Here is a 20560-nt window from a genome sequence, read left to right on the forward strand (position 1 = left end):
CTCTAGTCAGATTTAACTCAAGAAAGTTTTGCTGAAAAGTTAAAGGTAAAGGTGGGGACAATATTTACCAGGTAAATGTTAACCAAACAAATTAGTATTGTTTTCAGACTAAGGAAACATTTGGCAAATATGTTACTGTGATTTAAAAAAAAAAAAAGTCACCACATAATGATAAAAGGAAGATATTATGATTTAAAACCTGAATTTACCAAGTAATATGACCTGAAAATATATAAATCAATGACTTTTACCTAAAAAAAGATAAATGCATGACATTGTGATATTTTAACACATTTTTCTCAATAATTTATAGATTAAGCAAACTAAAATATAGTAATAATCTAGAAGATTTTGAACAACACAAAAAAATTTGAGCTGCTAAAAATTTATAGAACCCTGATACAGAACTAAATTATGAATATTTCCTTCTAGAATAGAGATGTAGACTATTTTTTAAAGTTTTTTTTTACCATGTACTAGGCCACAAAACAAATTTAAACAAATATCAAAGTATCAGTATCATATAGAACATAAGCTCTGTCCACAATGCAGCACATTAACAAATAAACAAATGAAAAAGGTAAAACTTTTCAATCAATGGAATTTCTAACAAATAAGCAAAAATCTTATATATTTGCCAACAGAATTCAGCAATGTATTAAAAACAACCACATACAATGTTAAAGAGGTGACTTTAACATTAGGTGGTCTATTAATGTAATTCACAGTATTTGTGGATTAATTTTTAAAACAGGAATTTTTACTAGATGTAGTTTTTAAAACCCTGTAAAATCAGATTCCTTCATGATGAAAAAATTATAGTAAACTGGGAATAAGTAAAATGTAAAAAGTATCTTTTTGATTACAGGGTCATCTTCAGAATGCCCAGTTTTGCCATTGGTCTCCTACCTAGCGCAGCTAGACGAAAAATAGAAACAAAAGACTGGGCACGGTGGCTCAAGCCTGTAATCCCAGCACTTTGGGAGGCCGAGGCGGGCAGATCATGAGGTCAGGAGATCGAGACCATCCTGGCTAGAGACAGTGAAATCCTGTCTCTATTAAAAATACAAAAAAATTAGCCGGGCATGGTGGTGGGCACCTGTAGTCCCAGCTACTCGAGAGGCTGAGGCAGGAGAATGGTGTGAACACTGGAGGCGGAACTTGCAGTGAGCCGAGATCGCACCACTGCACTCCAGCCTGGGCGACAGAGTGATACTCCGTCTCAAAAAACAAAAAACAAAAAAAGTCTGAGGATTAAAAAGGAAACAACAAAACTATCATTATTCTTCATCTACTGGAAACAATATAGAAAAATTACTAGGAATCAACAATTACTAGGTTGAATAAAGCAGTCTATGAGGACTTCTAAATATAATATAAATTTATATAAAACTCAATTATTTTTATTATCCCCAAACTATTAGAATACAAATAAACCTACATATAATTATGTGGATGTGTGTGTGTGTGTGTGTGTGTGTGTGTAAATAGCTAGATAAAAAGCTACTATTTACTATAGCACTGACACCTATAAAATGCTTAGAGTAAGGCATACATTGCTAATAAAAAAATCGTCACAATTTTTATGAAGAAAGCTTTAAAACTTTACTGAAACTATAAAAGAAGACCTAAATAAATAAAAAGATAAACTGTGTGCATAAATGGGGGAAGACACAGTATCATAAAAATGTCCTTTCTCCTCAAATACACTGATACATTCAATGAAATTGGAATCAAAATCCCAACAGGCATTTGTAAGGATGAAGCTTCACATGGAAGTTCACATGGAAGAGCAAGGGGCTCTTTTGAAAACGAAAACTATAGAATGAACTTATAATGTAAATCAAGACTTTTGTGTTGCTATGGAAATCACTATAGACTGCTACCGATAAAACAGTAGATAAAAAATAGACCAATGAGGCCGAGTGGCATGGCTCATGCCTGTAATCCCAGCACTTTGAGAGGCCAAGGCAGGCAGATCACCTGAGGTCGGGAGTTTGAGACCAGCCTGACCAACATGGAGAAACCCTGTCTCTACTAAAAATACAAAATTAACCAGGCGTGGTGGCACATGCCTGTAATCCCAGCTACTGGGGAGGCTGAGGCAGGAGAATCGCTTGAACCCGGGAGGTGGAGGTTGAGGTGAGCCGAGATCGCACCATTGCACTCCAGCCTGGGCAACAAGAGCAAAAATAGACCAATGAAACAAGATAACCCAGAAAAAAAAATTATGAAAGTACTGAAATTATATATGGCAAAGGCAGTATTAAAATTCAGTAGTGAAAGGATTAACTGTTACCTTAAAGAGATTAACTAGTGCTGGACAAATAATTTTAATACATATTTAGGGGGAAAACAATCCTTATTTCACATCATTTAAAAAACTATACTGTGAGCCAGGCATGGTGGCTTACGCCTGTAATCCCAATACTTTGGGAGGCCAAGGCAGGTGGATCACCTGAGGTCAGGGGTTCGAAACCAGCCTGGCCAACGTCGTAAAACCCCGTCTCTACTAAAAATACAAAATTCGCCAGGCATGGTGGCACATGCCTGTAATCTCAGCTACTTGGGAGGCTGAGGCAGAAGAATCGCTTGAACATGGGAGGCAGAGGTTGCAGTGAGCCAAGATCGCGCCACTGCACTCCAGCCTGGACAACAATAATGAAACTCCATCTAAAATAATAATAATAATAATAACAAAAACCTATATTGTAGGTGCTTGAAACCATATAGGTAACAAACAAAACCTTAAAATTATTGAAAGGAAATAAAAGAGACTATTTTATGATCTTAGATTAAAGGAATGTTTATTCAACAACATATGAAAAACACAAATCATGAAGGATACAAAATTCTCTTATCAACAAAGCAGCATAAACATAATGAAAAATTAGGAGTCATATACTATGAAATGGTATTTACAATGGCTTTAATTATAAAGAATTAATATCCAGTATATGTAAATATACTTATATATTAATATAGAAAAACAGAACTTAATTTAAAATAGGCAAAAAGATGAACAAACAATATGCATGACTGGAAACCTACTTGATCCACAAACATGTGAAAAGATACTCAGGCTTGTTAGTAATCAGGGAAAGGCAAAATAAAACAATAATTAAGTATCATTTAGTAACCATCAGATTGACAAAAAAAATTACATATTTGACAGAATCAAGTGCTGGCAAGGACCAGCACTTTGGGAATGGCAAGCCTTTGGGTAGATGTGTTAATTGATACAATCATTTTGGTAAATACTTTGGCAATATTTAATAGTTGAAGATGCAATTACCTTAACCTAATGATACCATTTTAGCCTTTTTTTTTCCCTCAGAAAACTCTTGCTATGTGCACAGAGGAAAAGAACACAAATATTTAAAGTAACATTGTAAATAATAAACACAGTGATTAAATAACAATAATAGCAATGATAAAAGAACCAACCTAGGTATCTATCAAGAAAAGAATGGCCAAATAAAGTATGATATATTCATACAGTAAAATATTTATGTTAGTGAAAATAAATACACCAGATCTACTTGTAGCAATATGTGTGATCTCAAACAATACTAAGGAAAAAAGAAAAACAGCCAGCTACAAAATAAGTATAGTATTAAAACATCTATGAAATTTAAAATATGTAAAACAATATATACATGCAAAAAGTATAAAAATGTGCATGGGAAGGAAATGAGATACAGGAGGAGCATACAGGTGGGTTTAAACTTGATCAGTATTTATTCCTTTCACACCAAAAACAAAAGATATGAAGAAAATATGGCACAATGTTATAATTTGACAAAGCTGTATAGTAAGCCTATGAACATTTGTTATAGTATAGTCTGTACTTTTCTATATAAGTGAAGTATTTTCTAATTAAAACAATAATAATATCAAGTATAGTCTCTGGCACATCATCTCAGGCTCAAAAAGTGAATTGTTTCCTGCCCTTCCCATTCTTGGCTGGAGGGTTATATACAAAGTGCCCAGACATTACCCTCTAGTTCTTAGCTCAAGGCTAGACTGGAATACTTGGACTCTTCCTGAGCCAAAGGCATCCTAGGTGGTCCCATCTTATGTCTTCTAACTCAGACAATCTGGGTGGTAGGTCCAGACCTACACACGTTCTCAGTGCAGAATTTTAAATGCTGAAGCAGTTTTTAGCCTATAGAAAAGCTCAAGACATAAGGATACTACACAACACTCCTCATTAAATTAGACCCATGGATTGCAGAACTAATCATCACATCCTTCCCAGATTCTTCTTTCATAGATAAAAAAAAATGGATGGACAGAAAGAGGAAATGGCTTGTCCATGGTCAATGAGTCAGCGGTAGTTTTTCATAGGGAAATACTATGAAATTAAAATAGAAAAACAAAGATTTGGAAGTCATGAGACACAAATTCCAAATCTTTCAACTGGTCTTTGTATGTAAGCTCTTTGTGATCCAAAACAAAGTCTTTTGATTTCTATTCTGCTGTACTTTGAGAAAGCTTGGGGCTTCTGTCTTTGGAAAGCACTGCCTTGGAATGGAGTTAGACAGAACTGGTTCAAATCCCTATTCCATGACAAAAATATTGTGACTACCGGCAAGTAGCTTAATCTTCCTAAGTGTTAGTTTCCTCATCTCACAAGGAGGATAATTATTCAAGGGATTGTTCTTTTGGTTGAGACTATACATACAAAATATGATATGTAGTGCCTAGCATATAATAAGTAGGCAACACATAGAAACTCTGTGATTACTGTTTTTATTCCAGAGGATGGAGTTTTAAAGAAATATAACACAGTTTAGTTATAGAGACTATTTGAAGAGATAGACAATGATAAATGAATGCTATGATATAGAAACAATAGGATCAATACTGAGTATTTAATGAGCTCAGAGAGAGTTTTCTGGAAGAAGCAAAATGTGATGTTTCCATAGGGTAATGAGGCTCTCTCTCCCCTTCCTCCTATATGACTTTTGTGTTTCTTATTTGACCTTCACAGTGGTATGGGACAAGAATCAAACATCCTAATTAAAAGACAGGAAAACAGACCCCCGCAAAATCACATGACTTGTCTACAGATTTCAGATAGGTTTTAATTGACCTATCATATTAACTACATACCAATATACTTTAATGTATGCATTTTAAATGCATATTTAAGCTTAAGTCATAAGGTGCTTACCCTCCAAATGTATATATTAATATTTTAGATAATGATTTCACAACCTGTAATTACATGTTAGTGTAAGTTGTACTCTGAATTCAATATACACTTACCATAAGTATGACTTTCTGAGGCAGAATACTGAGATTATATCAACCAGAAATGCCAGCATTTTTGTTTCTAATTATCAGAAATACAACCCTATGGCACATATGCCATTTGTGATATGTGTTAAAGAATAATGGTTAAATGTAGAAAAAAGTGTTTTGTTTTGTTTTGTTTAAAAAAAAAAAATGCATGAGGGCCAGGCACAGTGGCTCATGCCTGTAATCCCAACACTTTGGGAGGCCGAGTGGGGAGGATCACTGGATCCCAGGTGTTCTAAACCAGCCTGGGCAACCCAATTAGACCCCATCTCTACAAAATGTATTTTAAAAATTAGCCACTGTGGTGGTGCATGCCTGTAGTCTCAGCTACTCAGGAGGCTGAGGTGGGAGGATTGGTTGAGCCAGGGAGTTTGAGGCTACAGTGAGAGCTGTGACTTCTGCCTGGGTGACAGAGCAAGACTGCCTTAAAAAAAAATTGCAGATTCTACAGAACAACCCTTCAAAATAGAAAACTTCATCACATTTAAATATATTAGCTACAAACATAAAATATTCAGATGCAAACTTTATGATGTACTACTACTGATGGTTGAAGTTTAAAAAGAAAAAAACTTAAAATGGCATTCAAAATTTGATGACAGAAATCAGAAGTAGCCAAAATAATCACATCTCAGATGACCTGCTAAAATTTTAGTTCCAAAGAAAGAGTAAATTGGAAGTTTCAGCTTGGTAGCAAGCTCCTGTCGCTGCACTAAATGAAAAGATTTTGAGCTGGAGAGTGACTCTAGTTTTAAGAATATTCTGACGATGTTGGCAAGACTGGAAACGGGATATGCTCGAAGCAGGACATTAAGCCAGAGGCTGCTTCGGCCGTCAAGATTGACATATGGGCCTCAGGAGAGTTGAAGAAAGGATGACGTGGAAACTCCTGGGTGGGGAGAATTGAGAGGGCTTAGGGTCCATCTGAATGTAGGAGGCACAGGAGGGGAAGGAGTTCAAGTGATAGCATAAGGCTTTCCAGATGGTTTTAGGAGCAGCTGAAAGGAACAACTTGACAAAAATGTCCTACTTTTAGACCAACAATGAAATAGGTTCTAACCTCCAGCAAAGCCTTCAGAAGCCACTAGCTTATCCTTCTGAAAGAAATCTATTCTACCTAGGTTCTTGAGAAAAGAGCCCTCATTTAACATTAACTCTGACTTTAACTTGGGTAAAATATAGTTTTATCATAGGAATTTCTCCTTGGAAAACATAATCTTTTTAGTAACTGTTGTACCCATCCCACTGTCCCCACCTTTTAACTTAAGGGAGTGACTTGGGTTTTTATATTTCAATCTGAAAACTTGGGATAACAACACCTTCCTCAAAGAGCTGCTTAAGCTTCTGGAAAACAATGAAGTATGAACCACACACACACAGCTAGAAGAAGAAAGGTTATTAAGGTTTCTGTACTAATCAAATACGATGTTAGTGGATAAGAAGGAGGTCGGTGGGTAGAAGTTACGGGACACAGATTTCGCCCCAGGGTAAAGAGAAACCTTCTGGGATCCAGAATTTTCAGAAGCTGAAATGGGTCACCTGGAAAGAGAGCAACCTGCCAGGCACTGGGGGTGTTCCAGCCAAGTGAAGTAGTAGAAAAGATACTTTTCATTGAAGCCATGGCACATATGGTAGATGATGGCTCCATCTTCACGGGTTTGCCTCACCAAGGTTACATTACTTATTTGTCTCTCCATCTCTTCTAGTGAGGGGACCATAGCATAAATTCAGTGGACAAGAATGTTGATAATTAACCGTTAATTGTAATGGATTAACATTTATTAAATGTTTGTCATAGGCTGGGCACATATGTGCTTTATAAATGTTCTCACGCTTCATCTGCAGATAAATGCTGTGAAGCCAGGTTTATGACTGATTTGAAACAGGCTCAGAAAGGTAAAATACCGGCCCATGACTTCCTGGCTAATAAGTGAGGCAGCCAGGACAGAAACACATGTTTTCTTGTCTCTATGTTGATGTTTATTGAAGAAAAGGAGGAGGAAGAGATAAGAGGAGAGGACAAAGTGGAGAGAGGAGGAAAACATTCGCAAATATTAGCCAACCACCTTAAATATCATCAGCAACAAATCACTCGTGACACATGCCAGAAGTGAAAAATGCAATGTAGAGGAGTACTTTTCATATTCACCCTTTTCCAGAGAACTACCTCCATCTGCTTAGACAATGACCGGATAGCCCCAGTGGACTGGGATGTAGTCTGAAGAAAATTTCTTATTTTATATCACAATGTGGCCATTTAAAAAATATAAAACATGCCTCCGCATTTTAGAAAAAAATGAACGCATAATACAATGCATGTCATATTTATCATGTACCTTTGTGTATCCCCTGGGATTGTTACTTTTTTCTCCACCCCACTCCAGTTTTAGAATTATCACCAGATGAAGTGTATGCTCATTAGTCTAGATGTGGATAAAGTAGCCAATAAGCTAAATGAAATCATAAACCCTATAATTGTATCAACAAATTAGGATTCGAGGTTTACAAAACAACCATCATTCATGCATAAAAATCTCTCAAGATATTTGTATGTCCACCTATTTCATCTTCATTGGCAGAGCACTAAATCTCCAGGGATTTTTGGTCTACACACAATATTAGTAGTCCCAGTGCTACTAAAACAAACTCCCTTTGGGGTAATACATCCAACATTCTCAGGAAAGTTGTGTTCTTTCCCAGAGTCTTTCAATGCTCATAAACTCCAGTTCATTATTGTGTTGAGAGTCTGAAGACATTCTCTGTCCATCGCCCCTGCACCTGTTATCTTGTTGGCCTTAACCAAACAGCCCAAGTCCTAACAGCAGCTGAAATAACAGATGGGCAGGAGAATTTGAGATTTTTTGACATCATCCTTTTGTTTATGAAATCCCCCCCAATGCTGGAATCTGATAGGAATTCTCTTCATTATCGTTTTGTGTTTTTTCCCATGGTACTTTTTTATTATTAAAAAATTATTATTAAAAATAATTGATGCAGAGGTAGATGAAAGACAGGAATAACATCTTCATTTGAAAATGGTCAAAAAGGCAATAGGGAGGGGCATGTGGTCATGTGGAACTGACATAAACATATATTTGCCTTGGAGGATAATTGGCAGTAGCCGTGTTCATTTGGTGGTGTGTTTGTGAGGAAGTCCGAGCAGGTACTAGGAGGTCTTTAGGTCAGAGGAGACATGCAGTCTAGGCAAGTTGGAAATCTGGCAGGAAGCAGTCCTTGGAATTGGCGATTCCCAGGACGTGACCCGACTTTGCAAGGGGTGAGGTTATTAAAACAGACCTAAAATAGGGATAAGATAGGCAGAATATAGGATATCACTTAATAGCATATGATTGTAAGCAAGTTGCTTTACCTTCCTATGCCTCAGATTCACCATCTGTAAAATCAACATGTAAATACTAGCAGCCATGTAGGGATGTTTTGTTTCTCAAATAAGAAATTCATGAAAAGTGTTTAGCCTAAGGCCCTATATTCTATTAATGGATGCTGCTATTATTATTATTATTTTGTCGAGAGTGAAAGAAATAGGGAGAAGCAAGTGGCAGGGAGGCGGAGAGCCACTGTACACGCAGCATCAGAAAAGCATTTGCTCACGTGTAATAGAGTTTCTGCTCAGGTCTTAAAATGAGGAAGCATGATCAGATAATGCCCTAAGAATCAGATGTGGTTCTTTCCCACCTCTGTGCTTTTGTTTATATTTATTTTTCCTGGATGGCTTCCTCACAAACATCTTCATTTTTAGTCATTTGCCATCTGATACTTTTCCAACAGGGTTGCTGTATAGGTTAAATTAAAGAAAAAAACAACACCTAGTAAGTACACAGTTATCAGTCAATTGATGCTAGTTATTACGGTACATTTTAGTGTAGTCCGTTATACTTAGCTAACTGAGGTAACCATAGTGAAGAATAGAAAGTATTGGATAACTAAATGTGCATTTGATTTCAAAAATGAGCAAGACTGATAGAACGTACTCCAGGGGATCAATTTTCCATTCTCTCCTTGTCTGCCCAGTATTGTAATTGTATAATTGTGTCTTCTTTGTATTTTCCAGGGATCTAAATCTTGGCAGTGTGTACCAGTATTGGGTCATAACTATTTCAGGAACTGAAGAGAGTGAGCCGTCACCTGCTGTCACATACATCCATGGAAGTGGGTACTGTGGCGATGGCATTATACAAAAGTAAGTAGATCTAATTAAAGAAAGAAGAGGAGGGATGCTGGTTAGGTCAAGAGATGGTTAGGGTGCTGAACAGAAGAGCTTATGACATATTCTTCAGTGCATGAGCTGTGAGCTACTAGTGGTCCCCAGCAGTCTCTGGATTGGTCTCCAAACAATTTGCTGAACTCAGAAGAAAAGCAATGACTCTTTTTTTGAACACATACATTTTGCAACTATGTAATACAATATATGATTTAGACAGAACTACCTTTATGTACCTACTACCATTTGCTCTTGCTCTCAGTTGCTTTATGTGTGCTACAAGGATTCCGTTAGATTTTTCCGTCACAGTCACAGTGCACATTCAGTTAACAGGACACAGTTCATCTAGGTTAAAACACTTTTACGTTCTTTGCTGGTTACCATTCACATTTATGAAAACTGCATATTTATTTGTTATCTCTATTGTATCATATTATACAACAATTTACAAAATGGGTCAAAGGCTCATAAAAACAGCGAAGTATTTTAACTCGCTACAATGTTTAAACCATAAATAATAAACAGTACGCTGGAGTGAATATTGAATGTGAATATGAGTACACTGAGGCAAATGAAGCATCATTTGTGGGTCCAATCAGTAAGTGTGGATTTTATCAGATTATCAATCCATTCATTTTCTTGTTCTCAGGACAAGATGCTACGCAACTGGCAAACAGGGGTGAGGAGCCACCAAGACTTTTGCATTGTTTAAAACTCAGTAAATAAACTTTTAAGTGCTTTTCCTCCAGAATAAGAAAAAAAGTTTTCTAGTACAAAATAGAGAGTTTTTTCTCTAGAGGTGGAGAAGAGACCAATAATCATTCAAAATTAAATCTCTTATTGCTAAAATTATGTTCCTCATTGCTAAAGTGTTTATTTGCAAGTCACACTATTGCTAAGAGACTTTTTAAACTATTGACAGATTTAATGATAAACATTACATGTGGAGAAGGCAAAACAAGCTATTGGCAAAATTCCTTCATTAAATAGCACTGTTGGGTGTCACATAATATCTGTGCAATATGGAATTGCAATTACTATTTCTATAAGGGGAGGGGTGGTATGAAAAAAGAATTTGCTTCACAGTTGGATGAAACCATTGATGTGTAGAACATGAATCAACTCGTAGGAGTAGTACATATATGAAAGAGACACACTAGATGACTCTTTCTTTCTGTTCATCACTGACACTAAGCTAGAGGGGAAGAACAATTTAATTTGTTTCTGATGATTCTGTGGCATGGAATGTAAACTGGAAACCTCTGCTTTAGGATGAAAGGACCAGCTAGGAATACAGCAAGGATGATGCAGTAATGCAAGTGAAAAGAGCTGGCATATAAATACTCATCCACATAGACATCAGTTATTTTCCAGCAGTGTTCTTTCTGAACATGACTTACCATTAAAGGCAATAGAAATATTGCAAACATGATCAGATGATTGGTAAATTTTATCTTTTAAACTTGCTGTGTAACAAGATAGTAATATGTACCAGATTCTGTTCCTCTTTGCTCCCCACTCCACAACTAAAGTTTGCTAACTGTTAACGAAAAGGTACTAACTCGGCCGGGTGCGGTGGCTCAAGCCTGTTATCCTAGCACTTTGGGAGGCTGAGGTGGGCGGATCACGAGGTCAGGAATTCGAGACCATCCTGGCCAACACAGTGAAACCCTGTCTCTACTAAAAATACAAAAAAATTAGCAGGGCGTGGTGGCGGGCGCCTGTAGTCCCAGCTACTAGGGAGGCTAAGGCAGGAGAATGACGTGAACCCAGGAGGCGGAGCTTGCAGTGAGCCGAGATGGTGCCACTGCACTCCAGCCTGGGCGACAGAGCCAGACTCTGTCTCAAAAAAAAAAAAAAAAAAAAAAGAAACTAACTCAAGTTTTTAAAATAAGAAATGGCATTAAAAAAATATTGGCACTGATAAGGCAAGTAATTATTTGCATAATCTCAAGTGGCTTTCTGAAGCAGGAACATATATTTATATTATATATATATTTTCGGATCATGTATTTATTTCTTAAATGTCCTACACCTAAAATTTAATATCTGAATTGTCAAAATGTTTAAGATTGAAGAGATTAGTGTAAGGGTTTTTAAGTGTTGCATTATGTTGCAAATCAGCTGATTGCCAAGAATTTGACTCCTCAAGCTCAGAATAGAAAGCTCCTTACTTGTTTGAGCTATTTAACATACAATGCTGTGTGTATTTAAGATCCACATTCATATGTAGCAACAGAACAAGAAGATACAGTTTCCAATGCAGTATAATTTGGGAAAGGGAAACTTCTCACTGTTCTTTCCCACATTAATGCATCAAATTCCAGCTTTTGATACAGTTGCTGTCTGATGGAACATTGAACAACTAAGCAGAGGGCTCTCCATGGAGAAAGTACCCCATCATTTGTGGGTCCAAGATTGAACTTCATATCTAGACTATCTAGAAAACATTTGCAGTCATTGCTGATAACTCATAATTGTGATTTGAGAATTTCTAATTTAGCCCAATTTTTTTTTTTTTAAGTCACCAGATTTGGAGCCTCATCTACAGCTCATCTGAGCTCATGGTGGAAACAGATATAGATGAATTGGTTAAACACTGCAAATGATATCATTCTTGCTGATCTAAAACTATTAGTATCATAATTATTATTAATTTTAAATCGTATACTTAATTTAATACATTTCTTTTTTTTAGTATTTTTACCTAGAATTAGTATCTTGCATAAACATCAAACACATGTTCAGTTACCTGTAGATATCAAATATTTGTTTATATACTTCGTAAAAAACTAAATTTAGCTTATGGATGTTTCCCTAAGTAGGGGCGGGAGGGGGTGGGGGGGGGAGGAAAACTTTGGGGAAAAGGAGGGATATCATCTTAGCTAATAGGATTTTTCATGGAATGATGCAAGTTAATTTGCTCTGTCTGTAAAATAATTTACGAAAAAATATGCATAGACTCAGCATCAGTGAGGCCCTTAATGGATGAGTGCTGTCTTAAATGATCCATAGCAGCAGGTTCTACATTTCATAGATCGGGTAAAGGTGAAAGCAATGGATGAACGTTTTGATAATGACAATAATATTTATACACACTTCTTGAGTCTCTACTGTGCACGAAGCACTGTGCTACATTATTATCTCCTTGAGTTCTCCCACCCAACAGCCATGTGAGAAAGGTCTTATTATAATACTTTACAGATAAACAATGAATGCACAAAGAGATTACAGAGGTTTTCTCAAGCTTCCACATCTGGTAAGATGTAGAACCAATACGTGAACAGAGGGCCCAGATTCTCGTCTGGATTCCCCATTGCATTGTTGTGTGATGTGACAACTCTGCAAAACTAACAAGTGAAGGAGTGGCTGCATGCTGTCTGTTATATCCTAGGCACTGTGCCAGAAACTGGGGTGCTAGGATGATGAAGACTCTGTCACTTCCTTTGGCAAATTACAGCCTCTTATAAGGGGCTCTCAAGTAACAGGCAAAGGCAGTCAGTTTGACAAGTGCTGTGATAGATGGAGCAAGATGTCTATGGACACAGAGAAAGACGGCCACCCGCTCAAGCCCCAGAGGTCAAATAAGGTTTCGCAGAACCTCTTTATCTAATGATAGATCTGTCATGCCTAGAAGATATTTGTAGTGACCCGAATGTTTTGTTTAGACCAGTAGAACACTGTTTGAGTGGCGATGGAAGGGAAGTTGAAAGTAAGCTTTGTGGCTTGGGGAACCAGCCCAGGTATTTTTTTTTTTTAAGTCTTTTTCCAAAACAACCCATGCATTAGCTTAGAAGCACAAGGTCATCAGCAATTTCCAGCAAGCAAGATCCACTGCCAGACAATGCTGAGACCAGCTAGAAATACAAACTTTTTCTTTGCTCATAGGTGTGCAGACAGGAGAGGACTTGGGTGGCTCCTTGGAGATCAATTCAATGCCCTAGCCATCTTAAGGATTGATTGCAAGGCATTATCCTGCTACTCTGACACCTCTTAAAAGCAACAAACATTGCCCAGTGTTAATTGCCTGGGTGAAAGGAAAAGACTAAGGCCTCTTCCTTGCTGTGACAGGTCCCAGCTGGTCTCTGGGGAGGGAGGGACAGCTGTCACACACTCTGCAGAGACCTCCCAAGGCAGAGTGGGAATGGGTACTGTGATTCCTTGAGCATCTTCTATGTGTCACCCACTGTGCCAACCACTTTAAACTACTCAGAGGCGTAGGACTAATTATCTCCATTTTAGCACAGAGAAAACTGAAGTCCAGCATCCACAGGAGCACTGTTAAATGGATATTTCGGCAATGATGGAAATGTATTCTGTGCTGTCCATTACAGTAGCCACTAGCCACATGTGGTTCCTGAATACTTGAAATGCAGCTACTATGACTGAGGATTGGAATTTTAATTATAATTCATTTCAATTAGTTTAAATTTAAATCGTCACAGAAATATCAGATCAAGAGGTCAAGTGACTTAGTCAAGATTATACAGTTAGTTTGAGATGTGGGGTTCTAAACCCAAGTGTTTTGTTTTTTAAAGGATGACGGTTTTCCAGAAAGCAATAACCCATCCAGACGTTCAGGTTTTGCTCCTCCCTCTCATCACCTAAGCCCAATTCAAAGATCATTGCTCATTTTCTGCCCAACCCAACCTTTGCAAAATCATCCTTAGGTAGTGGAAATAATTCCAACAAAAACAAAGGGGGCATTAGTATTTCATAACAGTGTAGTCTCACAGCCCTTGGAGTTCTTGACACCAAGAAATGACACACCTGATGGAGAAAGCAAAACTTTCCAATGGAAGGATGACTAAACTTGAATGCATGAATGAAAAAAAAAAATGTTATCTTTAAGTATATTGGGGGAATAAGAAGGATATCAAGGCAGGGAGTGGTGAAGGAACAGAATCTCTACATTTTCCTTCAAATATGCTTTTTTTTAAGATCAGAGACAAGGAAATGTCCGTGAGACTTCCTAGACACTGTGGGAGCAAGACCATTTATTTGTTCATTAGTTCTTCCATGTCTTACTCCCATCTGACTTGTTAACTGACTTGAGATCTCAGAGAATGAGTTGGAATCAGGAATTCTACTTTGTCATCAGAAACACAAAGCAAGGCAAATGTGAAAGTATCTTATAAACCCATACCTTTTAGAAATCTCACTTTGAAGATGAAGAAACAGAGACTCAGACAGAGAAAAGGATTTGTGCAAGGTCTCACTGAAGGTTCATGGCCCAGGGAGGGACTTTTCCATGTCCAGCCATGGTTTTAAGACTAAATTGGCAAATTTCTCTTCCATATCTGCTCTGCAGAGACCAAGGTGAACAATGCGACGACATGAATAAGATCAATGGTGATGGCTGCTCCCTTTTCTGCCGACAAGAAGTTTCCTTCAATTGTATTGGTACGTCTTTTTCATTTCTTGTGGCCTTCATGAAGAAATGAACGGTGCAGAATGGTTGGTCAGTTATAATGCCAACAATAGTTATGACTAAATGATGATTCACTCCTTTGTATTACACCTGTTTATTGAGTGCCTCCTACGTGCCAGGCACTGTTTTCAATATCAGGAAATACAGCAGTGAAAAAACAAACAAAGCAATCCCTCAAGAGCTTAAGCTCTCATAGATGATGCCAATGACGGGGAACTTCTTTTGATCAAGCTTTACCTTACAAACATCCCTGCTTTTCTTCACACTAACTGTCCAGGATGGGTATTACTGGAGATATTTTAAGGCTTTTATTCCTTCTTCAGAGATAAGAAAAAATCAAACGCCAGAAAAATTTCAAAAGTTGTCCAGAGTTATACAGGTCAAAAGTGATTAAAGACAGAATCAGGACTTGAACCTGATTTTGTCTGATTCTCAAGCACGTGCTCAACTCATTTTGCTTTGCAACCTCCAGCCGTGATCCAGGAACCACCAGGGTCCCGTCTGCAGACTCAGATTCTTGGGCAGTCTCTCTGATCTGAGGAAGGAGGAATAGCAGACCAGCCTGTGTTTAGAAAGCAAATGTCCTTTTCCCACCTTCACCGAGTCATTTGGGAAATTTGTTTTCCTCTGCCTTCTCTTGGAGTCTGGCTGATCTTGTTGTTTCAGCCCCACTTGGGAGGCCCTGGTCAGCCCCGGGCTGGTAAACAGACAGGGGTTGGGGGGGGGCAGGGGTGGAATTTTGAGCTGGCCCAGATGAGATCATACTTCCTTTAAGATGCAAATCGATACCTGAAGATCAAAGGTCCCCCAGCTAATCCCCTGGGCTGGAGGTGAAAACTAATCACAATTCATTTGCAAGTACAAAAGACAGAGGTGCTCTATCTGAAGAGAGAAGGGGCAGTTACAAGGGGATGAAAACCTTCGTGGGAAGATTTCTCACTGACAGGCAATTTTCTAGGACTAAAGAGGAAAAGATAGCATTGCATCCTCGCATCTGCAGTGCATGACAGGGATGCATTTAGACATTCTTTCTCCCAGTAGATTGTGAGCTCCGTGACGGTGAAGACCATATACCACATGTCTCTTATTCAGTTCTCAGCACACATTTGTTGAGCACCTACTGTCTTCTTGGCACCCAGTAGGGGTTGAGCAACACAATAGAAGTGCTCTGTAAATATTTATGGTTGGAAGATGGTAAGATGCCCCAGGAGGAAAGACGTGGGAGTTTCTAGGCAGGGCCTTGGGTTTCAAATTGCCAAAAAAATTTTCTCTCCTCTGTTGATTTGAATATGGTCCGGTCCGTAGTAAAAGCTTGATATTAACCTAGTGGTGTGGTGGAAGGAACTTTGGATTAAAATTAGGAAAACCAGGTTCTAATACCAGCTGTGCTGAGAACTTACATAAAGCTGGCCAAGTGGCTTCCCTAGTCTTGGCCTCAGTTTACCTACTGTAAATTTTTAAATGATTGGGTTAAGTCGCCTTAACTCTTAACTTAAGAGCCTTACCTGCACTTCTGTTGTGTGATTTTTTGAGGTGGGTGACTGAATTCCTTCTAATTGTGAACTCTACCTGAGCCAAACTTACCTTTGTCGTCATCCTTATGGCAACCAACACTAGTCCCAGACCATGCTGAAAATATCTGCTTATTTTACTTGCGCTAATGTGGCATGTAACTTATGTGCTTCTGGAAAGAAAGTAGGGTGGGGTGAAGGTAGGATATGGTACCCTGAAAGAGATGCTTGAGGCTTAACATTCATCTGCTGTGTTGATTTAGAGCTATGCAATGATCAGGAAAAATAAGGACATCTCTAATAGGTAGAAGCTCCTCATCCATGGAAGGGGTCTGCAAACTATGGTCCATAGGCCATAGCCAGCCTGCTCCCTGGAATTGTAAATAAAGATTTATTGGAACAAAGGCACACACTCATTTGCATATTGACTATGGCTGCTTTCATGCTACAATGAAAGAGTTGAGTGATGACAGCAGGGATTCTATTACCCAAAGAAACTAAAATATTTATTATTTTATAAATAAGGTGTATTTACCTTATTTATAAAATAATAAATTTATAAAATTTATATATTATTTATAAAAAATAGGTAAAATACATATGGTATTTTACCTATGAAGTTTATCAACCCTTGTTCCATGGATTTGGGATATTTTATATGCTTGTTTACTGGAGCCAGGTGCAGAGAGTAGGTGAAAATTATAATGTGGTTCACCATTTCTTATTAACAAAAAACTGCATTTTAAATATACAGTGTAGCTGGGAGTGGTGGCGGGCACCCATAATCCCAGCTACTCTGGAGGCTGAGGCAGGAGAATCACTTGAACCCAGGAGACGGAGGTTTCAGTGAGCCGAGATCGTGCCATTGCATTCCCGCCTGGGTGGCAGAGCGAGATCCTGTCTCAAAATAAAATAAAAAAGATGAGGGAGTTTCCAAGAGGATGAGACTGAGATCCTCCTAGATTCATTTTGTAGACTGTTATTCTCTACCAGATTCTGTGTTCTGCTGCTGATGGTGATATTTGCTGAATACTTCTTATATACCAAGCACATTTATAAACTCTTATTCTCGCAACAACTCTTTTACTGAACTGCTCTTTCAAAAGAGGAAGTTGGGGTATGGGGTGATGATCTAAGGATACACAGTTAAGTGGTGGAGCTGGAATTTAAACCCAGAGAGCCTGACTCCAGAGCTCACGATGGTAAGCTACCTGCAAAAAAAAAGATAGCTCCTGGTCTTGCAGGCTTTCAGGGTGAATGAAAAAAATATTGCAAAACAAGTCATGTCACAAATTAATGGAATGGAATACAAAACCATCAGTGGTGTGGACAGTGTCCAGGGAATGCTCTCTGTTACCCCTGTATGTTGAGTGGAGTTTGTGTTACAGGAAAGCCTTCAGCTATGCCCTTCACTGGCCACTTAAAATCTCATTATAGATACTCACAGAGATACAGGCATTCCAGAGATCTCAGCTCCCAGGGACTACATTCCAAGGACAAATCGTGTAGCTGAAGTCTAGAAAACTATCTTCCTCTGAAAGGAACAGCTGAAAAATAGACAGTGAATCTTTACTCCCAGCAGACCAATCTTTAATGAGTCAGAGAAGAGAGACAAATGTGGGAGGCTGTGCTGAGGTTGACATTGTTCCCATGATTGCATTTGTTAAGACAGTGGTCAAGATAGCAGCCAGGAGATCAGGCATACCATGACTTAGAGGTGTAACTTTGGCTAAGCCTCAGTGTTCTCATGTAGAAGATGGTAAAAGCCCTAGAACCTAACAGTAGAAGATATTTACCAATATTTTTGGATGCTTTCTATCAGAATTTCCTTCCTAGACTTAGGAGATAATTATTCTAATAAGGAAGAGCCCAACGCTTAGTATAGAAGTTGATTATCCAAGCTTCTCCTTCTCCCCATCTTCCGGGTAGCTTGAGTGTGGGTATATACAACCTAGGCTTTCCCTCTGCCCTCCAGTCAGACACACCAACCCAGGACTTTGAATTGGAAGCTAGTAGTGATTAGACTTAGAGATACTGTAGACACCATTTTGCTGAGGATGGTGGGAGTAGCCACATCCATACCAACCTCCTAAGTACCAGGGAAGGCATCTAGTATCAAAGCTGAGATAGCTACGCACAGCACCAGCTCTGGATCCCCTCACTAAACTAGTTCTGGGACCTAATCTTGGGCTTGGAATTGAGCTTCAGAGCATGCAAGCCTGGCTCTCCAGAGAGTGTTCCATACGTATCCAATATTCTTTGAGCAAATTTTGCTTGTTTGTTTTGCTTAAGTTATCCAAAGTTGGTTTTTGTTGACTGTCACTCAGAATCTTGATTGAAAATTATTGCCATAAGATAATGTGAGATTTAACCCCATTTCTAGAAAGTTGGATGTGCTTGATGCACATTAGCTATTACTTTTCTCTATGTGTGTTTGTGTGGAATGTTGGGGGCACAGGATACCAGCAACAACCACCATTTATGGATACCCACTAGGTGATAGGTTCTTCATACGCATCTTTGTTTTCTGTGAACTACGGGTGGTCTCTTGTTTCCATATGTGAGATCCGAGGTCTCTTATGACATCTTAACTTGCACCAGGTCACACAGCACACAGAGGTGTGATCCTGTCTCCAGTCTGAGTAGAGAACCCGGCTCTTTCTACTCTGCCACTCTGCCTGTCCATTTGAATGACTTTCTTCCTTCCACCATTCTTTGTTCTTCTTTTCTCTTCACCTCTTCCTCTTCCCCCTTTTTCCTCTCCTCTTCCTCTTCTTCCTTCACTCCTTCTTCTGCCTCTTATTCTTCTCCTTTTTCCCCTTCTCTTCCTCCACCTCTTCTACCTTCTTCTCCTTCTCCTACTTCCATTTAGGAGGGCTGATGTTTTTTTTCTCTGGCTTAGTAACACCAGCATTAGGGTGGGTGACAGATTTATGGTGACATTCCCATTCACTTTTCAGAAGCCCACACATCCGGAAATATTCCCAAGGTGCCAATGTGTTATTATGCAACACCCTGGGGACTTCCCATCCTCAATTTCCCACCCCTGGTGCCCTCATCCCCCAGCACATAATAAGTTGCTTGTTAAAATGAACACCACCCACATGACCTCTCAGGCAAGGCAGGCTTCATCCCCTTGCAAAGTGGAAGTTATCTTGTCTTTTTTTCCCCTCTTTTAAAAATATAACATACACCAGGCCTGAGGTTTCAGTGAAAAAATGTGGTATCAGTAAAATGATAACTCTCCCCAACAGGCACTGGCTGCAGGCATTGTTCACAGCATTGGGAATTCTGTCTCTAAAGCACTGAGTCATAAACTACAGTCAGGCTGCTGATAAAAACTGAAGGAGGTGAGGTAACAGTCAAATTAGTCAGACAAAATGTGAAGGGTCCCCAAAAGGGGTTATACTTTGTAATATATCTTTAGCTGGTGCTGGAAATGTGCTACCTTCTGAGATGGAATCTAGTGCATTACAGGAGATGCAGCTGTGGAGAAGCCCTCATGCTCCGTTTTGACTTTCCACCCTGTATTCTTCAGCATAGTTGGGTCCAGGTCCCAGTTTAGATCTAGAGGCCTCCTGGTTGCAGCTTAGCACCTCAGAGCCTCAGTTTCTTCCTTTGTGAAATCAGGGAGACTGGACTGAGGACTCTAAAGCTTCTTCCCTCATCTGATACTGAGGAATCTCCGATTTGTCAAACAGCTATTTAAAGGATTTAGGTTTCAAATCCTGCTTGACACTGATATATAGTTAAGAAAACAAAGTGAAAGGGACCCCCACGTCGTCTTTCCCAGACGTGGAGGCATTCCCTGTGTGTCTCTTTTTCTCCCTCCCTCCCCACTCCTCTTCTCTCCCCTACTCCTGCCATTAGCATCACTTTGTGATCCCTGACACAGCATCCCCAGCCCTGTCCTAGAGCCAGGGCCAGTAACTCAATTAGCAACCCCCAGCCCCAGCTCCCTCCCCTCCTCTGTGAGGTACATCAAGCGGGGGAGAAGAATCAGTCTGCCTCCCTACCAGTTGCTGGGAGGGGCAGGGGTTCACCGAGCCTTGTGGCCCCTCTGTCAGGCTGCTCTGGCCTGCTCTGAGC

The 20560-nt window shown here is 39.0% G+C and overlaps 1 protein-coding gene and 1 long non-coding RNA gene across 2 annotated transcripts in view; one reads left to right on the forward strand and one right to left on the reverse strand.

The window, feature by feature from the left end:
* The window catches only part of PAPPA (pappalysin 1), a 246402-nt gene that overhangs the window by 102761 nt on the left and 123081 nt on the right, over positions 1–20560 (forward strand). The window contains 2 exon segments of the mRNA XM_032164971.2: positions 9380–9508; positions 14841–14932. Of these exon segments, the coding sequence (XP_032020862.1) occupies positions 9380–9508; positions 14841–14932 (221 nt within the window).
* On the reverse strand, positions 16164–20518 carry LOC131384407 (uncharacterized). Its single transcript, XR_009215222.1, has 3 exons — positions 20488–20518; positions 17917–18018; positions 16164–16283 (listed from the first exon to the last, which is right to left on the reverse strand). It is a non-coding gene; the product is annotated as an uncharacterized LOC131384407 (long non-coding RNA).

This window comes from Hylobates moloch, unplaced genomic scaffold (assembly GCF_009828535.3).
Source record: "Hylobates moloch isolate HMO894 unplaced genomic scaffold, HMol_V3 SCAFFOLD_10, whole genome shotgun sequence".
NCBI lineage: Eukaryota > Metazoa > Chordata > Mammalia > Primates > Hylobatidae > Hylobates > Hylobates moloch.